The sequence below is a fragment of the Opisthocomus hoazin genome, chromosome 5, assembly GCF_030867145.1.
Source record: "Opisthocomus hoazin isolate bOpiHoa1 chromosome 5, bOpiHoa1.hap1, whole genome shotgun sequence".
Lineage (NCBI taxonomy): Eukaryota > Metazoa > Chordata > Aves > Opisthocomiformes > Opisthocomidae > Opisthocomus > Opisthocomus hoazin.
Window position 1 is genome coordinate 18,593,663 of NC_134418.1, and position 17,412 is coordinate 18,611,074.

General features: G+C 38.4%; 1 protein-coding gene across 2 annotated transcripts in view; it reads right to left on the bottom strand.

The window, feature by feature from the left end:
* The window catches only part of FAM184B (family with sequence similarity 184 member B), a 47,887-nt gene extending 32,460 nt beyond the window's left edge, over positions 1 to 15,427 (bottom strand). For both annotated transcript variants that reach the window (XM_075420603.1, XM_009934352.2), the window contains exon 1: positions 15,204 to 15,427. In XM_075420603.1, coding sequence (XP_075276718.1) covers positions 15,204 to 15,338 — 135 coding nt within the window. In that variant the 5' untranslated portion in view covers positions 15,339 to 15,427. The remainder of the gene's footprint in view (positions 1 to 15,203) is intronic.
* Positions 15,428 to 17,412: the final 1,985 nt, after the last annotated feature.

The following is a 17,412-nucleotide window of genomic DNA, read 5'->3' on the forward strand; positions in this document are numbered from 1 at the left end:
AAAACACCATTACACAAATACACTTGAACATTAACATTGCAGTGAATATGAACACATTGTATTAGTCCTATTTTATCCTCCAAATACTTTAAATCTAGATGGCATTCCCCTTCTCATTTTCCTTATAGTGACATAAAATAACAAAAAAGAAAACATTCAACTGCACCTCATCAGTGAAGACAAAGCTAAAGCATTCAAACCAAAAAAATACTGTTCTATCTTCCTACAGTAGTGTTAAACTCTTGTGGGAACCTATCATAACGAAAAAATGGTTCTAGTAGGTTGCTTTACTAGCTGAATAAGAAGTGAGACAGTTTGGTATGGAAGGTGAGGAGTGAGGATGATAAGAAGAATCAAAGAAAGGCAAAAGATCATAAGTGTTCTTCCTTCAAGTCCAAGCTAGTGGGCACAAATCTTTCCTGACGGAGAAAGGGCTAAAAGAAAAAAAAAAAAACAAAACACAAGAATGAGAAAAGGCCCTGGAGGGGGGGGCCAAACGGGGTACTCCTGGCAGCACCCTAAACAAAGCAGAGAACGAGACAAGTTTCGATTGCTATTTAGCTTTCTAGAGGCTCACTGAGGCCAGGTGACCACATGGTCTCCTTTTCACTAGTAGCAGTAGTATCTTCTCTTCACTAGCAGGTGAATTTGTTTCTATGAATTCTGTCTTGTTTACTTCCTAAGCAGACCAGAGCAGAGTGAGGTATCTAAACATGTCAGCCTTATAAGCACCTCTTTTAAAGCAAAGGACAGAGAATTTATTAAAAGTAAGTTTAGTTACTGAAAGAAATGGCTCTATATCCCTTAGCCTCCTCTGTCACTGTAACTACACAGATTAGAAAATAAAACCAACTCCCACAATTTATTAATTAATGATTTAATAAGTATCTTTTGTTCTTTCTAACACTGAATATGGAAGAATGTCTTTCAATTAAAGTACAGGCCTAGGCTATGATTAGCTACAGTGCTGATCCAATATTACACCTATGCTGATTTCAACTACATGATACCCTTGTAACATACGATCAGGGACCTCATGAACTAAGTCTCATATCTCTCCTTGTGTCCTCTGTGGCTTTGTGAAGGCACAAGAGTAATTTTATTCATCCAAATAGTTGCAGCAACTGCTGATAACATTACCCATTTATGTGTTTATATAAGAAGCCTGAAAAAACTGGCACTCCAAACATCCAGAAGTGTTTCAGAACCTAAAATTACAAAAATATCTTTAAAATCACAAGGAATTTTTTTTATATTTTTAAGCTTTTTGTTTTAAATTTGCCTTCTGTTTTTTTAGTCTTCCAGGTGTGCCTTCAGCACCTTGCAAAAACACATGCTAAAGTAATTTATTTTCCTCTGAAATGAAAGCTCAGCTCCAGCTGAAAATAGCTGTTTTCAAAACATGAAGTTGTGGGAAGAAATACCAGAAGTTTCTTTTGTGAGCTTTCAGATTACATAGCCTATTACCATTCCATTCATTAGAAAAAAATGCTATAAAGTACAAGAAGTATGTACAGTTCATGGATCATTTATCGAGTCACTCTGACAGTATATTAAAATTACCTTGAATCAGCACAGACCAACACAGTATTGACTGTCATGTATAAAAAAATAAAAATAGATTATTTCAAGACTTTCACTGTCAGCAAGTTACTAAAAATATTTTTCCAAAATTTCTCAGCCCTCATACTTCTATCTGTCCCTGTGTAGTGGGCATAGATAACAAATTAACAAAATCAGAAATGCAAATAGTTCAGGTCCAACTTATGTTCAATGGCATTCATGCACTCAAAGTCAGAGCTGAGAACCCAGCTACAGCTCAGGGCCAGCTTCTTGCTGAAAACAGTACATCTGCTTTTAGCTCTGGAAACTATAACCAGAAACTAATAAGCTTTGAGGACGCAAGTTCTACAAAAAGGCAGATCAGAAGTCCCAGGATCATGCTGTAAACACATGCAACTGGCTTGACATAGCCTTAGCTCAAGTTCAGGAACCTCCATCAGCTCTCACTTGTGTTGGCCACAACAACGCAAGCTGGTTTCCATAGCTCCTCAGGCTTCAGAAAAGCTGCATCCCTTGTGTCCTGCACTAGAATGAATACCAATTACTGTACCTAAAAATGATTTTGCTTCAGGAGATTCTCATTTAGTGCAGGGTCAATCTAAATCCTTTCATCCATTGCTCCAACCACTTTAATAAAGCCTTTCAGATCCTGGAGGGGTGGGAGGGGAGCGCAGCACAGAGCTTGCTGATGACTCTGCATGAAATCAACTTGTGTTTAGATGATCTCCTGTTTCTTGGGCAGAAGTTCACCATGCAGTGTGTCACCCTCCTGAAAGTCCCACAGATCCATAGTATTCATGGTTTTCCTTATCTAGAGATTCAGATTACAAGAGGGAAAGCTGTTCTTACATTCTTAAAATTTAACATATTGCCCTTTTCACTACCAGTACCATGTATTACAGTCAGTCCAAAAATACACTGAGATACTAAAACGTGTCAAGAAACTATAAGCATAAAATGTCTACAGGTTTCTAATCCCTTTTGGCATTTTTTTTGCCTCTTTCTGCCTCTCCCTTTGTTTTTTTCCTCTTTTAGTTTCAGTTTTATAAAAGGAAATTCCACAGGCACATTTCTTCATTCCCATTTTTTACTTTTTTTTTTTCTGCCTAGTGCGGTGCAATATGGAACACAGAAAACCTTAGTTTAGTGGCATGTGTATTGCACTCGATCTCTCAAGTGCAGTCAAACATAAAATTAGCCCTGGCCTAAATTTTACTGAAGAGACATCCAGCTGTCCCTCATTTGTATTTTATAGTTTCTAATAAACTAAGCAGAATAACTGCCAGGCAACTTAAGAATCAGGAAAGTAAAACTATATTGCAATAATGTTTCCACAAGCAGAGCAGGTGCTAAAAAAGGCACCAATACTGCATCCCAAAAATTTCAGCAAAGCAAATATATACTGTAGAATCACAAATGTTAATTCTAGACAGAGACTCATCTGCTGGGAAACTCATACGCAGTTTATTACTGAAATTTCTTCTGAAACTGTTCTGTAAAATCTACTCAGCTTTGATCCCTTCTCTCTACACTGGTCACAAATCCACCTGCTATGACTCTGGTTTAAGCAGTGTCTCCTCAGCATCTCAAGAAATAGCTCTTCCTAGACAGTCATGGAAATATTAAAGATTCCTCCAGTCCTGACACGGAAATTTTGAGAGAAACTGGTTGTTCTGAAACACAGCTATCATAGAAGGAGGTCAGAGGAGGCCACTAGTAATTGTTGCAAGGAAAGGATGAGAAAAACCCTACACGTTTAATTTTCAGAAGGATGTTTCCTGCATATAAGAGACAGGATTGATCTCACCTAACATCATCCATTTCATCATCACACATCTGATCTCGGTTAGTTAATGGAGAAAGACAGGTGCCTCCAAAGGACAATGTTTCCCTTTCCAATACAGGTGTCTAAATCACATAATGGAAGCAAATTGCTTCAGATGTTTGGTTGTTTTGTTATTGTTTCTTCTGCATACCCAACTTCCTAGCTCCTCCCTCTTCTGTAGAGCTGAGACAGAGTCCCATACAGAGGGAAGAGACAAGTTTTAAATCTCAGAGGCTGAAACTGAATCATTTTCCTGTTCCTCTGTTCTCTGAGGTTTCTCTCTATCCTGCACTAATGTCTCACTTCATATTGTCTTTCTTTCTGTATGTCCACTTCATGTTGTTTTCCCAGCGCTTTACAAACTAAAACAGATATTGGGCATTCAGACACTATGCACATCTGCTTTTACACAGGATTTTGGGACAACAAACGTTTTTCCAAAGAGAATGCAGTTCATTATGTCTTCCATCTACATTCCTTTTTTCTTTCCTTCTTGTTTAGGTGTTTATGATTCCCTTTGAATTAGTATAATCTGTTAATTTTAATATGTTATTTATTTTTACTTCTGGATCATTAATTAATATGTGAAATATTGCAAGCTTTAAACCAGATCTTTGTAGCATCTGCCTCCCTACAACATGTAATAAACCTTTTGTTTACAGTTTCTAAGTCATGTTCTATCTTCTCTGTCAAAACCCTTTTCTACATAACTTTGAAATAATTCTGCAAAAGTTATGTCTCAAAAAGCACTATTATTTTTTGTAGATTTTGTATGCAACTAAAAACTAGAATAAATAAAATCAGTCAGCATGACATTTACATTAAATATATTTCTGTCTCTTTGTTCTCCCTGAGATGAATCAAATTCATCCTAAGCATCTTTATCAAGTTAACCCGTACTCAAATGCTGTCAGAGAAGACCACATCATTTTTCAGTATAAGTTAAATTAGGCAAAATTTCTGTCTATTTAAAACAACAGAACTAGATGAAAACACTAAAAGATTATGCTAAATCACTGACAAAGTAAATCAACGCACACACACATATGCAGACAAGCAGAAGGGCCAAACTGTTTCATATGAGAGCCCTTCCTGTTTACCTTTTGTAATCTGTGTCTCGGTGCAACTCTTGCATAACTCCTTAAGATCTCAAAAACCAATAAATTTTTGGCTTTTACAATCTTGGATGAGTTCAAATCCATCTTACGAAGCTCTTTCAGACAGACAACATGCAAGAAAGAGAAGATTAGTTTGATGCTAGCCGCATTTATATCTATGCTCTCTGTCTGTCCATTTTAAGGTCACTGTAGTCCAGGTGAATTTTTAGTGCAGAAATGAAGTCAACAATTCTGTGTAAATAGAAGGAATAAAAAGGCCTTATTTCCATGCAATTCACTGATAATTTAGCTGTCTGTTTTTCGTTACATATCTAGAACTTATAGCAGAGATTGATAGGTTTATATCCCAGAAGTTTGATCTCTACTGTGCTTCAAAAATATGTAATGCATCTCATTAACCAGATCTAAATACAGTGGTGACAGAATTCAATTGCCAAATTAACACACAATTTTGTGAAAATGTTTCATTAAATCCCAGGTTTCTGAAGATCTTTAATGAGTCTAAAATTGCAGACATACTTTCAGTGCTTTCAAATGGTTGGGGTTTTTTTTGAGGAGTCCAGATACTTATTTGAAACTTTATCCTTATAAAATATCTTTTAAATTCTTGTTACAGATTATGATAAGGCAGTATTGTCCAATTTTACAATACATGCAGTAAACAAATTCATCAAGTAAGTTCTCACTTGATTCCTGTTTTTCAAAGTATTTCCTTACTTTAAATACAGTAGAATTTGGAAATCTTGCAAATATAAACTGTAGAATCATTGATTTAATTACAGCCAAGGGTGAAACAGATTTTCCCAATCAAATACACCTTTTTGTGGAGATAAATATTATAATTTACTTAAAACACACTGTTTATTGAAGGTTTTGCCTTTGATGTAGATCTGTGACAAGCACAGATAAAATAAGGCCTGTTTCTTCCTAATTCAGAATAAAGCATTACACAGATTCAAACCAAATTCTTACTCTAGTGTAGTCTGCAGGTGAAATTCTGATAGAGCAATTTTTAAAATTTAAAAAGATTTCTTTATATGTTCTACATACTTTGCTAATTAAGAAAAGAAACCATCAAAACCCTCGGGTATCCATGAATTAATAATACCAGTTTCTGCTACTGCAGGCACCAAAATTTGAGTTCTTTGCTCCTGTAAGCAAATTCAACCATGGGAACACATGTAAAAGTGTGTTAAAGGGTTGACGCTTTTTTCTTCCCAGTTTATTATGCATACACTTTTAAAACAGAAAAGCACAGTATTTCAGGGGCTGTGGAGATTTCAATTGCCTTGCAGTTTTCTCATCCTAATAATGTGCAGTCCGTACTCTTATTTTGTTATGGCTAAATATATTCTCTACTCAGAGAGAATAGTCAGTTTCAGAATACAGATCATGAGTAGAGTCTCTAGAGCGCTGTACAAGCAGCTATCCTACTGAATACATTCATTAAAATTTTGAAAATAAATTACTATCAAAAGTGATAGTTGACTACAGGAGTTGCAGAAGGACCTCACAAACACAGTAGTAAAAAGACAGATAAAGTTCTACACAGATAAATGTGATATAATGTACTTTAAAGGAGAAAATCTAAATTTTTCATACACACTGACAGAATCTGAAATTGCTTACGAAAGAAATGTTGGAACTATAAAATATGCAATGAATACAGCAGTCAGCCAGTTGGATAACGGGACTCCTAAGCAACAAATGCAGAACAAATGAAAAAAACTTTCTATATCACAATCAGAAGTCTATGATTCACCCACATCTTGCATACAGTATGCAGTTACGCCCCCCTCGCCTTAAGCAGAGTCTAATTGAACTGAACAAAAGGTATATTAAAAAGCAACAAAAAAAAAAAATTAATCATGATAAAAGCTTCCACTCAAGAAGTAACACAATAAAGCATGCCTCCAACTCTGAAAGAGACACGGCTAAGGAGCAAACACAAGATAACTTTGTTAGAGATTAAAATACTGGAATTTAGGTGTTCACTGGTATGACGTTTGTGTAAACTCCCATTATAGTCTATCACCAGAGATCCAGTCAGTGAAGATAACAGAGACCTGAGAGCAATTCAGCCCACCGAGGCGGACACCAATGTCCCGACTCGCTTGCCTAATCTCAGAGATCTGGTGCCATTTAAGATGCCACAGGCAACAGAAACATCCACACAGGAGTTGACAAATATGTCACAGGCTTTGCAGGATAACTATGGTTTTCTGGAACTAGGCAGATTATGCTCAAATCTCAAATGACATTAGTTTTAGACAGTTCATGAAATTTAGTTCAGTCCCTAATGGTTGGTCTACTGAATTACTCTCTAGGTTTCACTGATTTCATTGGCAGCTTGGATGTACAGTACAGATGAAGAATGCTAAATTAAAGTATCCTAATCTCAAACAGAACCTCATCCTTGCCATCTCTACAGTCAAAAGTATAATGGAGAAGGTAAATGCCAAATGATTGCTCATCATCTTTTTTAATATACAAACTACAAAACAGCTAGAAGGTGGCAGGTTAAAATAAATCGAAGATAGTATATCATGTTATATTCAACTAAGTCCAGACGTCCTGTCACAGTAGTCTGTAACAATAAAAGGTCATATGGATTCAAAAAATGATTGGACAAATTTATTGAAGAAAAATCCAGTCAGGGCTATTAAGTACAAAGATACTTTGGCAGTCTCTGGAAACTCGCAGGAGGCAGGGAGAATACTTTACGCAAGTGCACTAGAAGAATGCCATATTCCTATAACTCTCTGGGCACCATCAGAGACAAGCTACTGGCTCAGATGGACCTCAGCATACAGTGTTTTTTAAAAGATATTTTTCTTTCAGTTTCTCTCCTCCCTTTCAAAGTAGTATCATACAAGTCAGAATCAACATATTATTGTGCAGTTAAAGGGCTACATAATAATGCACAACATAATACTACACTATTACTCATGCACCCATGTAATTTTTACCCAAATACTCGTAATAGTAAAATGGAGCTACACTGAATACAGCCACCATTCACATTCTCATTTCAGGAAGACATTATTATTAAGCATATGCATACTAAGCATATGCTGGACACCTCCTGGGATTGCATTGATGATCACAAACCCAAGAAAAATGTAACCACCACTTCTCATCAGAAAAAGTGGAAACTGGGAAATTTAAATTGGTTTGAATAAACAGAACAGGTCTCTGAGTGACCTGATCTAGTTGAAGATGTCTCCGCTCATTGCAGGAAGGTTGGACTAGATTAGATGATCTTTAAGGGTCCCTTCCAACCCAAACCATTCTGTGATTTTATGATTATATGATAATAGGCTAGCCCAAATATTAATGCTTACACTAACTTTTAATTATGCTTTAATTTTTAATTTTTAAGCATTAAAATTTAAAGCCTTAAGCCCCACAAGTCTCTGACAGCATCATGTTTCTATTGTGAACAATGACTGCACTGGACAACCAAGAGGCACTTGTCACTACTCCCACTTGACTATACTCCCCAGCCACACCCTGACTGCACTGACACATCTGGGTGCACAAGTGGGCAGGGCGCTGTACCGCTCTACAATACACACTCCTCATCTCAAAAATCAGGGGACAAGGACTGTAAGGTGACTTGCCAAGAGTGTAGTGGCAATGCGCTGTAGTTGCATTGCAATGTCCTGTAGTTTTGAGACAATTCATTATGTTTATGAAATACTAAGGTATATCAGCATCTTAGTAAAAACATTTAAACACTGTGAAAAAATTTTAAAGTACTAGCTATAGTTCTTAACAGTCTGGTTATCAAATTCCAGTAGTTCTCTGCTCCTGAATGAAACCAGCAAAATATTTAACTGTAATCTCACATTTACATCTAGAGTTAGCTCTTACATAACCCTCTAAATGTCAGTGCATAGTCACAACCAAATGCAGTGCTTCCAAAGATGATTAAAACAGAAGACTTCTCAGGTAGTAACCCGTTTTAAGTTAAAACAGTGTTTAAGTGCCTAAAGGTCAAGTCATGCAAAGTTCTGAATGACAACTACGTTAAAAAGGTACAGTCTTACTTCAGATGAATTTCACCAAGGTCATTAACTAAAGAAAAAAATCCCTCTTTGAAAACAGTCAGTTCATAGTTTTTTTATGAAATAAAGGCAGTATTTCCTCAGTAAAGGGTTATTTGTGTTCTGCTGTCTCCAAGTCCTTTGGAAGACAAGTGAATATACATTAAGTAAAATCCCAAGTCTTAACTGGCACACCCAAGCCCGAGTTACTGTGCCCCACTGGGAGGCAGGATAAATTAACCCAGTCTTTATACTGGACTAATTACATTCACACACTCCCCGATGGCTTTAAGCACAAGCAAGAAAACCTCACATGCCTATCTGTTCCTGCTAAAAGCACAGCTTAAGTGGTGTTCAGCACCACATAGAGACAGTCCAGTTGTGTATGGGCAGGAAAAACAAGTGAACTGTTACAGTGAGATAGCTAATGTGTTTAAGATCTGTCTGTGGAGGTGGCAACAAAGGTAGTTCTACCTCAGTGTAACAGCTGTTTTAATAAAACATAAATACTATTTTACCTAATGAAGACGTGACATTGGGGAAAAACAAACAAGATACTTTATGGAAAAAAGTATTTTACATACCATACACAAAGCTGAAGTGCTCAAAAGCCTAAATACACAGCTTGAGATACTTAAGTGAGAATGTCTTAAGCTAAATTGGCATTGACTTCTAACTTGGGTGTAATTTTCTCAGTTGTAAAATACTGGCATCTACATACTGGTTAAAGAAAATGATAAGGGTACAGTTATAATGTCACTGAAAAGGGTACTTTTATACACTACCCATGAAGAAAAGACAGAACATGAAAAAAATTATAAGCTTGAAATTTTATTTTGTGCAATTAATGAATCACTAGATATCTTATTACCTATTGCCTGTAATGCGCATATTAATAAAATGCACATTTTGTATACAAATATTAACTACAGTTCCTTGAAAAAGTGATTTGAATTTAGTATGTAGTTTCCATTATAAAGTAGCTTTGAATTGTCTATTAGCAAGGCTGTCAGATTTTCTGCAAATTTGGTATAATCAGTGACAAATTTGTATGGTAAGCAGGTAATTCCAATATCTACATGTCATTCTTATACCTTGAATTAATTTAAATGACAATTTCTAGATTGTGGGTTTCTTCCTAATAGAAATAGTGGCTTTAATACTGCTTTTGACTAGGCAATCAACATATTTATATGAGATTGCACATGGATTTTATGATCCAGGATTTCCCTTTTAGTTCTGTAAGAAAGAAAGTTAAGAAATCTTAGTCTGCATATTTTTGTCAGATGGTAGGCAAAAACAATGCTAGCTTTGAAATCCTGATAGAAAATTGTACATAAAAATAATGAAAACAAATGGGGATATTGCCAGCTGGCTTTGTTAGTCTTGTTAGTACATAATTTAAGCAGCTTTATAAAAAGATTCTCTCTTTTTGCCTACATGGAAACCAGTTTTCAAATTCCTTGCCTAAAGGAAAAATATTGTCGCTCCAAAAGCGTGATCCTAGTTTTTATGCTGTTCCATTTTGCTTCATTTCTGTAGAATACTGAATACCTCTCTAGAGAACTGAGATCAAAAAGCCTCAAGCACTCAGGAGAGCTCTGGTAGCATAACAACTAACTGCACATCAGCTGAGCCACTGTAAGCAGTGGTTATTGAGTACTGTCAACACATCACAGTAAATAAGGTCAATAAACTTAGCTTAAACTATGTGAAAAAGGCAACATATTTCAACTAGAAACATGAGTAGACAACAGGAGTGCCATTACAGTTGCTCAGCTGATAGGTGCTTCCAGAGTAAGCCATTAGAATTTAATTGTATTACATTCCTAAACCTATTAGCCATTTTTTAAAATATCAAATAAAACAGGAAAGGTTAAAAGATCTAACATACAGCCATGCTGCAAAACACTGGCTCACATACATACCAGGGCACTTGCTAATCCTTCAGTAAATTTGCACCCACAGAGAGAAACTAACAGAACTGAATAGGAGCATATCTCTCATACGATTCAGTGCAGAAGTCAGACATCCGTCCTTAAATAAGTCATGAAAGAGGGTTTTGCTTATCTGGTTGATTTTCCACTTAAGCTTATTAAATAATGTTCATATTTTCTATCCTGCTGACTGAGCCGAGGGGCAATAAACCTCCTGGTGACTGGTGGTGATAAGCAGTCGGAGTGTGTAACATTTTCAGCTGCTTCACATAAGAGTCATTAAGGAACATCTGCCTATGCTGCTGCTTCTAGAATAGGAACACACTTGCTCCCTTTTGACATTTCTTTCCCCTGAAGGGAAAAAAAAGGTTCTTGATTGTGTTTTACCAGTAATTAACTTCTGCCTGCACTGGCACTCTCTTACTCTAAGACTCACAGTATCCAACATACATACACAAAATTCTTTGCAGACTGATTTTTTGACTAACAATCTACTTGACCAGAAATACTGCAATTTAAAACATGCTTCTTACAACAAGGTTCCCAAATTCCCAATATTGAGTCAGATGAACCCCTAAGGAAAATGAGTTTGAGGGTAACTATCTACTCTAATTAAAACCATTCCTCCACTGATATCCAGGATTTTGTCTCTAAGAAGGACATAGAACTGTTTCATGGCCTAGGTAGCTCTCTGATCACCAGGTAACATCACTAATCTAGTTATTTGCATGAGGTTTGGTTCCAGAACTGCAGGTTTGGTTTGAGCCCCACTGGCAGAGGTCTGAAAAGAAGCCTAAATAACATGGATATTTGCAGTGTATCTAGTTATTGACAGCCCTGCCAGAACTGCCTTTTCAGTGAAAGCTGATCCACTCTCCTCAGCACTCCTGTTCAAGAGTTCATTTGCATTTCTCATCCTATCTCAAGTAAAAAGGATTGTCCTGGGAATCCATAAGCACATGAAAATCCTGTAATAGCCAACGGATGTTAGAAATCCGTTGCTTGAGGCAGCAGGGAGTGACATCCGAAATGTCATAAGTGTCACCGTGCATTTTAAAGCCCATGATACTGCTAAACAGAAATACAAAGAACTGGCAAGCACAAACCAGCATGTCAAGGGTCTGACATCTGATAGGGAAGTCTAAACTTAATTACTGCTACAAAGCCGTGCATTCTACTATGCACTAACTTCAAGTCCCTATTAATCTGAATGCACTAGTGTTGCAGAAAGGTACCTACCGACTAAATGTGTGATTTGTATATGTCAATGACAACTACAGATGGACATTCCCATTTGCAAGCAGAATGTTTCTGTTTTAATTCCTTTAAGTTCATAAATCAAAGCACAGCTCATCTGGAAATAGCTGCAATGTTACCTGATTTTAAGGTCAAAATTCAGGAGGGCTAGACAGCTCATTGAAACTCACTAAACTTACCAGGGCTTTTGAAACTTCTGTCTTCATCCACGGGAACAAAAAATTTCAGCTTGCACTTTTTAATACACCCTTTTACTTTTTATTTTTCCCCACACAAAACCTGGTTGTCTCACATATTCATTTAGCAGTGTGAGCTGAGGCTGTAAAAGCAAAGCCTAAACTGTACAATTAATAATAAAACCCTGCCATGTTTTCATTAGTGTACTTCACATGTGAGCAGACAGATGTCCAGTGGTAAACAAGGATCTATAGCCACTTCTGCCTTGAAACACAAAGGCCACCTTACTTTGGGGGGAGAGGGAGGGCAGAGCAGAACAGGGAGCCTGATTTGGCTTACAAATATGCTCATCGCTTTCGCTCATTGTGATAGCTCAGTGTGGAAAAACAATCTATGTTCTACATGTCAACAGTGGAAAAAGCCAATCTGCATGAGAAGGGCCAGTCACCTAAAAATACTGATAAATGAGCTACAAAAAGCAGCAGTTTGCTGCCCAAAGCAAACTAAACGTTTCTAAAGGTTTGCATTTTTGCTGCTACATCCAAAAAGGTGCAGAACAGAAAAATGCATGACTGAACGAAAGAAAACTTATTATATTCCACCTCTCCAAAAGCAGAAATAGCAGGGCAGTAGAATGGGACCTGTTTTCAGGATCTCTGTGTCCCAGTTACCTACGGGGATTCTCTGTACCAGCCCATGTCTTATAATGTCATCAACACTTCATGCAACCATAGAAACTCGATCACCTCACCCAGTTTGGTTTTGCTGTTGATGCCTTTGCACACTCCTCCTTTGCCGTTGAGAGTAGGAAGTGGCCACTACTGACATGTAACAAAGAAACAGAATGTAAGTCAAGCTCTGTATCCTACACCTAATTTAAACATTTTGTATTCATTTTTCTTGGCACCATGTGGAGTGGATCACGAATTAGATCATTATCTCCCCAGCAATGAAAATCTAACATCACTGGGACAGAAGTTGCAGCTGTATAACAGACAGCAGTATTGCATACGAGGTTAGCAAGAGGAAAAGAAAGCACTACAGACAACCTAAAGCCAGGAGGGATTTTCTTATAATTATCCCGACCGTAATGTAGCCAAGCAAACAGTGATTCGAAAGGGAGCTCTCAAAGTTCCTGGGCCAAAAATGATTATAACAGATTTTCCATATAGCCACTTTTCAGCTAATCTGGTCTCAGATTTTGCTTCTCAGATGTTTGCTGTTTGTACAGCATTAGTCTACCCAGAATTCAGAAGGGAAAGCGTATGATTAAAATTCCAATTCTGCCATGAGTTCTCTACAAGTGTAGTGCTATTGCAGAGAAAATTGGTTCTTAAAGGCCACATTCCATACCAGAATTACTTGCTTTTCAGAAGTACTTTTTTGAATTTCAGGTATAAATCATCTTTATTTCAGATGATGGAAAAGTATCCAGAGGGGACATTCTACTAAAAGTAATCACCTCACCCACATTTTAATAGTAGAAATTTAGAAAAAGCATCTGAAAAAAACACTGTAATAAAATTTTGCCATGATCCTTTGCACTGGGGTGACTTTTTTCCCCCTTTTGCTGCTAACATAGCAGAACTTCCTTCCCCAACCCAAAGACAAGCTTTATAATGTAATTTAAGAGTTTTCAGAAATTAAGATATTTTTTCCTCAAAATTTAGTTGACATTAAGAGAGACTGTGAAAAGAATCACTTCATATAAAAGGGCACAGAAATCTCTACAGAAAATGAGTTTAACTTGAGAGTTGAAAATTTTGAACAAGTGTTTCTTTGCACAGATCTTATCAATATGCTCTAAGTCTGCTGCTGAGAAATGGATCACCCAGAAAGAGGGAGCTGGTGATTCCTCAACTGTTGTTACTGTGAAGTATAAGCTATCAATTAAGAGACCCAGCTATCGCTTTTCTATTACACAAGGTAATACTGTGATTTTGTTGAGTGATACTTATGGACAAATTTTACTTAGTGTGCAAAATCAAACAAAGATGGCAAGCGAGTACCAGACAGAAAACAAGGGAACAACTCAGGTCATCTTAATCTAATTTACAGTCACCTTTCATGTACATTTCACTGTGGTTGAGGAATCAGGAATGTTACCAATAAACAGAAACTGTTTAGCAATTTTTACAGACTTCATTGCTCAAACCTATCTGTGTTCAAAAAAAAAGATTTATTTCAATTACAACAGAATTAAAATGTACCTTGAAGAGTAACGTGTGCATTCATGGGCAACAAGTAAGGATTGTGTACAAATCCTATTATACAAACATACAATCAAAGCACTGGTAAACTAAGTATTGGTATCTCACAGTAAGTATAACACAGCAAGTATATATGTAAATACAGGCAGCACTTGTGTATGTATTCAAACACAAGATATGTATTATCACGTACAGTCATCATTAGATGGGAATAATAGCACTGTAACTAATAAGCCATTCTAACTTGAACATCTTCTTCATTTCTTATTGTTTGACCTGTATTTGTAGTCAGTGTTTTTTTATTGCTAAAATGTCTTTACCAACTGCAGTGAGGTTACAGAACACGTAAAATCTGGATTAGCAAATCACGGTAGGAAATAGCTTTTTTCTCATTAACCTGGGTGGCAGCATAAAAATAGCTTAAAAGATAACCGCCACCTCCTACTGATTTTCTCTTATTTCTTAATATGGTGTGGAAAATGTTCAAAATATTTAGTAGTATAGCTTGGTATTGACTAAAAGTTCTACTACAATATACTACGTAATTTAGTCCTGCCTCTCTTCCAAGTCCTGTCTTTTAGGAAGGTCATTTAAGTATTTCTGTTTACGTACATCAGGAACAATTATGTACAAAACAACAAGTAATATTGTACTTTAGTACCACAGTTCGGCTGCAACTTTGCAACAATATTACTCGAGAACCTATAACACGCAAATGAATTGCTGTCTTTGTAATTCAGGAAAAAAAGCAAACACCACCAATCCCTTCGAGCAGCACGCAGACAAACCCTGTGCCTTCGCAGAGCTTGAGCTCTTGTCGCTATTGTTGCCCGCTAATTAGAGCTGTTAAGTGCGAGACGTCGATCGGCAGCCACGAAGGCAACTCGCCCAGGTCGGTCTGCAGCACCCGCGGGGGAACTGTTTGAAAGGAAGTTTGTGCACACCGATGTTCTCAGGAGTAGCCTCGTAAGAGAGGGCCGGTTTCCCTTCCCTCCTCTCAGACAGGGGCCATCCCCCGGCCAGGGCAGCCTCAACCTCCCTGGGAAGGCTGCAACGGCGAGACTTACCTTAGTCAGCTGGGCAATCTTCTTGCACATTTTCATGTGCATTTCCTGGCTGCATTCCTTCGCTGAGCTGTTGCCAGCGGCTTTAGATCCATTGCAAGTCCCGGACTGATGAATCTTGTTTATGCCAGAGGCCATTAGGCTTGAAATATTTTAATCGAGTCTGCCTGCGTACGCTCCGGGTAGCGCAATCCCGTCCCTGCCGCTGGCCTCCCCTGCGCGCTTTCACCCCCCCCCAGCGCTGACGGAACTTCAGCCCCAGGCAGAGCAAGCTCTCCCTGCCACCCAGATGTCCCAGTCCTTCAGCAGAACACCTAGGCGAGGAGCCAGAGAACAGCATGCACAAACACCCTGACTGGGATTTTTTTTTCCCCTCCCCTCCTCTTCAAATGGTTGAGCTTCCGCCAGAAGATGCCAGCGGCTGGATGCTACAAATTCCCCACAGGAGACGCCGAGCCAGACACACAGGCAGCAGCACAGGCGTTGTTGAGGTTCTGTCATAGAGATCGTCCGCAGATTAAATCATGTTACCCTCTTGGGCTGGCAAAGGATTGCAGGGGTCATCAGAAAGGACGGTGTTGGCACCTTTCATAAACTCCGTTATTTTGTCAATCCTCTCTAAATCCAGACGGACCAATAAAGCGAGGAAGAAAGCGTTGTTCAATTTTTGCTGTTGTGCTGAGAGCAGAACGGAGCAGTGCTTCCAGCTGAGGGGCACACGACCACAGCTGAGCCCGGGAGCGGTGCCCAGGATCCGGTCCACCCACCTCACCCACACTAGTCAGCTCCCCTCAGTTACACTTAAAGGCATTGCAAAGGGGCCAGAAGAAAACTCACAAGATTACAGGTCATTTTTTTTCATCTGCAAGCTGTTCCCTCTCTTCAAAAGAGACCAGGCTTCTGCATGTAAAATTAAATAAAAGGACAGAAAAGGCAGAAAAAAGGGCACAAAAAAGGCAAGCTACTAAGATAATGGGATTTTTAAAGAAGAATGGTTCAGTAAAGTGTTACGCAAGAAGAAAATGGCTAGCGGACAGGTTTAAACAAATCCGGAAGGGGAAGGAGCAGAAGGCAAAGTAGGGTGAAGTCAGAGAGGTGTAGAAGAGGAAAAGGGAGGAAGAACAGGTAAGAGGAGCTGCGAGCTGCTCAACACCCCTTTGATGTGTCACTGCAGCCAGTAGAAGAGACCCCACGGAGCAGGCTGAGGGTCCATCTCAGGTCGCACGGCTGGCAGCCTGCCAGAGGGGACAAGAGGCTGCCTCCTTCCCACTGCAGGTACAGTAGCTTTCCCATCTCATCTCCTGGCAGTACTTTTCGTGCTTCTCATGCAAGAAGCTTCCACTTCACTAGTGGTGCGTTTGAAAAAGGGTTCCCACGGGACTATCGGAATTGGGAACCAGGATTATCTGGTGTCAGCTAAGGGCAGAGCAAAAGGAAAAAAGGAAAATCTTGAGGGTAAAAGGGAAATCCTCGGCGAGGGACAAAAAGAAATAAAACACTGTTAAGAATAAACACTCCAAGAGAAAAACCATAAGGGCAGAAGAAGAAGGCCTGCAGGCAGTCTGGAGAAGGAGGAGTGAGAATATGTAAGAAGAGAAGACCTTGGGACAGAGAACCCAAACCCTTTAATTGCTGGAAGAAAAGAAGAGACTCTAAATCTCTGGAGGCAGAAAAAAATCTTCACTCCAGGAGTGAGAGGAAATGAAAACTGACCAAGAAACCCAGCGTAGAAGGAAAAGGCCAGGAAGGAAAAGGAAGATGGTCACAGTTGCTGGGAGATGCTAAGCAGGGAAGAGAAGTTTACCCCAGGGAGAACATTAATAAGAAAAGGTAACAAACAGAGCCTTGTACACAGGAATGACTAAGTATTATTTCTTCATTCACTGTCATTAGTGTCCAAGATGCTGCTGCTTGTGACCGAAACTTTCTGTGACTAGGGCGTAAGGACGTGCCTTTGTCAATTGTCTGGTATCTGATAAGACATGTACTCACACTTAAGTTTAACTCAGTTAATATGGTTATAGTGTCTCCTCTACATGGTGATCAACTTGAGAAAAAAGTGTAGGAACTTAATTACATGTAAAATTTTGATAAAATTGACAAGCTTATTAGGATAACCAAGAGAACACAAAGGGCTAGAGCAATTTCCTAGCACTTTGTTTCCTCAGAAAAAGAAGAAAACTGACTGAAAATAGAAATCAAATTAAGAAAA